This window comes from Colobus angolensis, unplaced genomic scaffold (assembly GCF_000951035.1).
Source record: "Colobus angolensis palliatus isolate OR3802 unplaced genomic scaffold, Cang.pa_1.0 Scaffold109, whole genome shotgun sequence".
In the NCBI taxonomy this organism is placed as follows: Eukaryota; Metazoa; Chordata; class Mammalia; order Primates; family Cercopithecidae; genus Colobus; species Colobus angolensis.
Genome location: NW_012111919.1, coordinates 6,143,419 through 6,146,549, shown reverse-complemented (window position 1 = coordinate 6,146,549; position 3,131 = coordinate 6,143,419). Strand labels below are relative to the sequence as shown.

At 39.6% G+C, this 3,131-nt stretch overlaps 1 protein-coding gene across 1 annotated transcript in view; it reads right to left on the bottom strand.

Annotated features, from left to right (window-relative positions):
- Positions 1-1,028: 1,028 nt before the first annotated feature.
- UBXN2A (UBX domain protein 2A) overlaps positions 1,029-3,131 on the bottom strand; it is a 49,835-nt gene continuing 47,732 nt past the window's right edge. Inside the window, exon 6 of the mRNA XM_011950792.1 lies at positions 1,029-2,149. Coding sequence (XP_011806182.1) covers positions 1,951-2,149 — 199 coding nt within the window. The 3' untranslated portion in view covers positions 1,029-1,950. The remainder of the gene's footprint in view (positions 2,150-3,131) is intronic.

The window sequence follows — 3,131 nt, the reverse complement described above, 5'->3', positions numbered from 1 at the left end:
TGGGATTACAGGCACACGCTACCACACCCAGCTAATATTTTTTTGTATTTTTAGTAGAGATGGGGTTTCATCACGTTGGACAGGATGGTCTCGATCACCTGACCTTGTGATCTGCTTGCCTCAACCTTCCAAAGTGCTGGGATTACAGGCGTGAGCCACCGTGCCCAGCCCATAAATAACTATTTTAAGCATTTAATATTTAATATGGTAATATATATAGCTCACATAAACAAATGGTCTTGAGATAAAAATGTTTGAGAATTGCTGCTTCATGGCACGCATCTCGCACCCTATGAACATTACTGCTGCTACGGACCACTTAGTTCCTTGGCACACTCAATGCATACTTCATTTTGAATCTGATTCAACAGGTCATTTGCAAAAAAAAAATGTTAAACTTATTTTCAAGTATGGGGATTTAATCTGACAGTGAAAAATTGAGGTCTAACTGGATTTAGTTAAAAGTCTAAGATATAAAGCATGTTTTTCGTCACGATATCAAAATGAAATAATCTTGAAATGTATTCACAAGTTGACTGTGATGTATGAAACAGAAAACCAGCTGGGCACAGTGGCTCACACCTGTAATCCCAGCACTTTGGGAGGCCTAGGTGGGAAGATCACCTGAGGTCAGGAGTTCGAGACCAGCCTGACCAACATTGTGAAACCCCGTGTCTACTAAAAATACAAAATTAGCCAAGCGTGGTGGCGCATGCCTGTAATCCCAGGTATTTGGGAGGCTGAGGCAGGATAATCGCTTGAACCCAGGAGGTGGAGGTTGTGGTGAGCCGAGATTGCGCCACTGCACTCCAGCCTGGGCAATTAGAGCGAAACTCCATCTCAAACAAACAAACAAACAAACAAAAAAAGAAACAGAAAACCATACTTTATGTGATGCATTTAAAAAATATTAGTAATGTGACACATATAGGCATTAGATTCTGAGTGGTGGCAAATGAATGGCTAATTCCAAATATTAGCCAAAAACAAATCCGTAATTTTTGAAAGAAAATAAAATGGAAAGGGAATAGGTTTTCTAGAAAGAATTTTCTTTTATTACATTTTTAGAAAGTGTAGAAATGTGAGTAGGCAGATTAATCTTGACACTATACTAAGCTACACAATTTTATTTTTATTTTTTAAATTAAAAAAAAAATAGGGGTCTCACTCTGTTGACCATTCTGATTTTAAACTCCTGGCTTCAAGTGATCCTCCCAACTCAGTCTCCCAAAGTGTTGGGATTACACGCATGAGCCACTGCGCCTGGCCACAATTTTATTTATTTTTGAGAGGATGTCTTGCTCTGTCGCCAGGCTGGAGTGCAGTTGCTCAATCTCGGCTCACTGCAACCTACACCTCCTGGGTTCAAGTGATTCTCCTGCCTCAGCCTCCCGAGTAGCTGGGACTACAGGTGTGCACCACCACACGCAGGTGTATTTTTAGTAGAGACGGGGTTTCACCATGTTGGCCAGGATGGTCTCAATCTCTTGACCTTGTGATCTGCCTATCTTGGCCACCCAAAGTGCTGGGATTACAGGCGTGAGCCACCGCGCCCGGTCGTATTAGCTATTTAAACACTCTGAGGAAGCTAACATTTAAAAAAATCCCTGCTGTCCGGGAATGATGTTTGAATGAATATTGTGAACACATTCGCCAATTTATACCATATTAAGATTCTAAATAATGCAGCTATTTAATATATACTGATAACTGGTATTTGAAAATAAGTCTATTTTTCTGAGTAGCCTTTTGGAGAAAGTGCACTGAATATAGTTTCCAGTCATATGCTACTTTCCTAACTTGTACTTATCTAAACATCTCATCGAGAGAGTTCAACAGTACTCAAACCAAAAGTCTAGTGAGTCTGACTTCTCCAGTCCCCAGTTTTGGTTTGCATGTCCACTTACAACCATCATTTCTTTGCAAATTTTCCACTTAGTCTATCAAAAATCAGTGCTCTGAAAGTTCTCTAAAAGGTGCAGCAGTTTTTTGGAGTCTCTGAATGATGACAGCATTCTGTAAATCTGCTTCTTCCAGTGTGAGTGTCTCATCTAGCAACCTGAGGACAGGAAGAGCTGTTGCCAGGGAAAACGGAGGACTTCTTTGAGATCCTTGGTATTTTTCAATGAAGTCTTTGATATGGCTTACTCTGTAAAACAGCAAAAACTATTAATATAATTTTATGAAAATCTGAACTAGCTAATTTATAGTAGTAACAACTGGTAAAAGTATCTGGATATATTATTATTGTTATTTTTAGAGATAGTGTCTTGCTTTGTCATCCAGGATGGAATGCAGTGGTGCCATCATAACTCCTGGGCTCAACTGATCCTCCTGCCTCAGCCTCCCAAAGTGCTGAGATTATAGGCATGAGCCACAACACCCAGACTCTGGATATGTTAATACACAGAATAACTGAATTGTGATATAACTGATTATTTGGGCTATCTTTTAAAGTTTGACTCCCAGAAATTTGATGACAATAAGGAATTACTACTGTTAATTATCTTAGGTAAGACAAAGGAATTACGGCTATGTTTTAGAGAGGCTGTCACAATTGTAATACGATGGTCATGTAGCGATGGATTATAGAACGCATCCTCATTTCACAGATGCTAAAATGTGAAAAAAATGTGCAACTTACAATTAATGAAATATGCATATTATGTAAGAAATAATTCATTCAGTCAATTCACTAAAATTCACTACGTGCCACTTTACTAAACTGGTAAGGGCTACCAAAAAAGTCTAAGACCCAGTCCTGTGTATTCATTTGGGTACCAAAAATTGGATAACTAAAGGTTAAAGCTTATGTCAAAGAACATAAATATAAAAAGCAAGAAAACAAAGGTTAAAAGAACTGGGGAAAGATTTCTGGAGGTGGAAGGATTGGAGTGTGGACTTAAAAGACAGGTCCAGCTGCTCGGGAGGCTGAGGTGGGAGACGAAGGTTGAGCCTGGGAGACAAAGGTTGCAGTGAGCTGAGATCATGTCACTGTATCCCAACCTGGATGAAAGGGTGAGACCCTGTCTCAAAAAACAAAGATTCTTTCTTTTTTTTTTTGACATGGAGTCTAGCTCTGTTGCCTGTGCTGGAATGCAGTGGTGTGATCTTAGCTCACTGCAACCTCC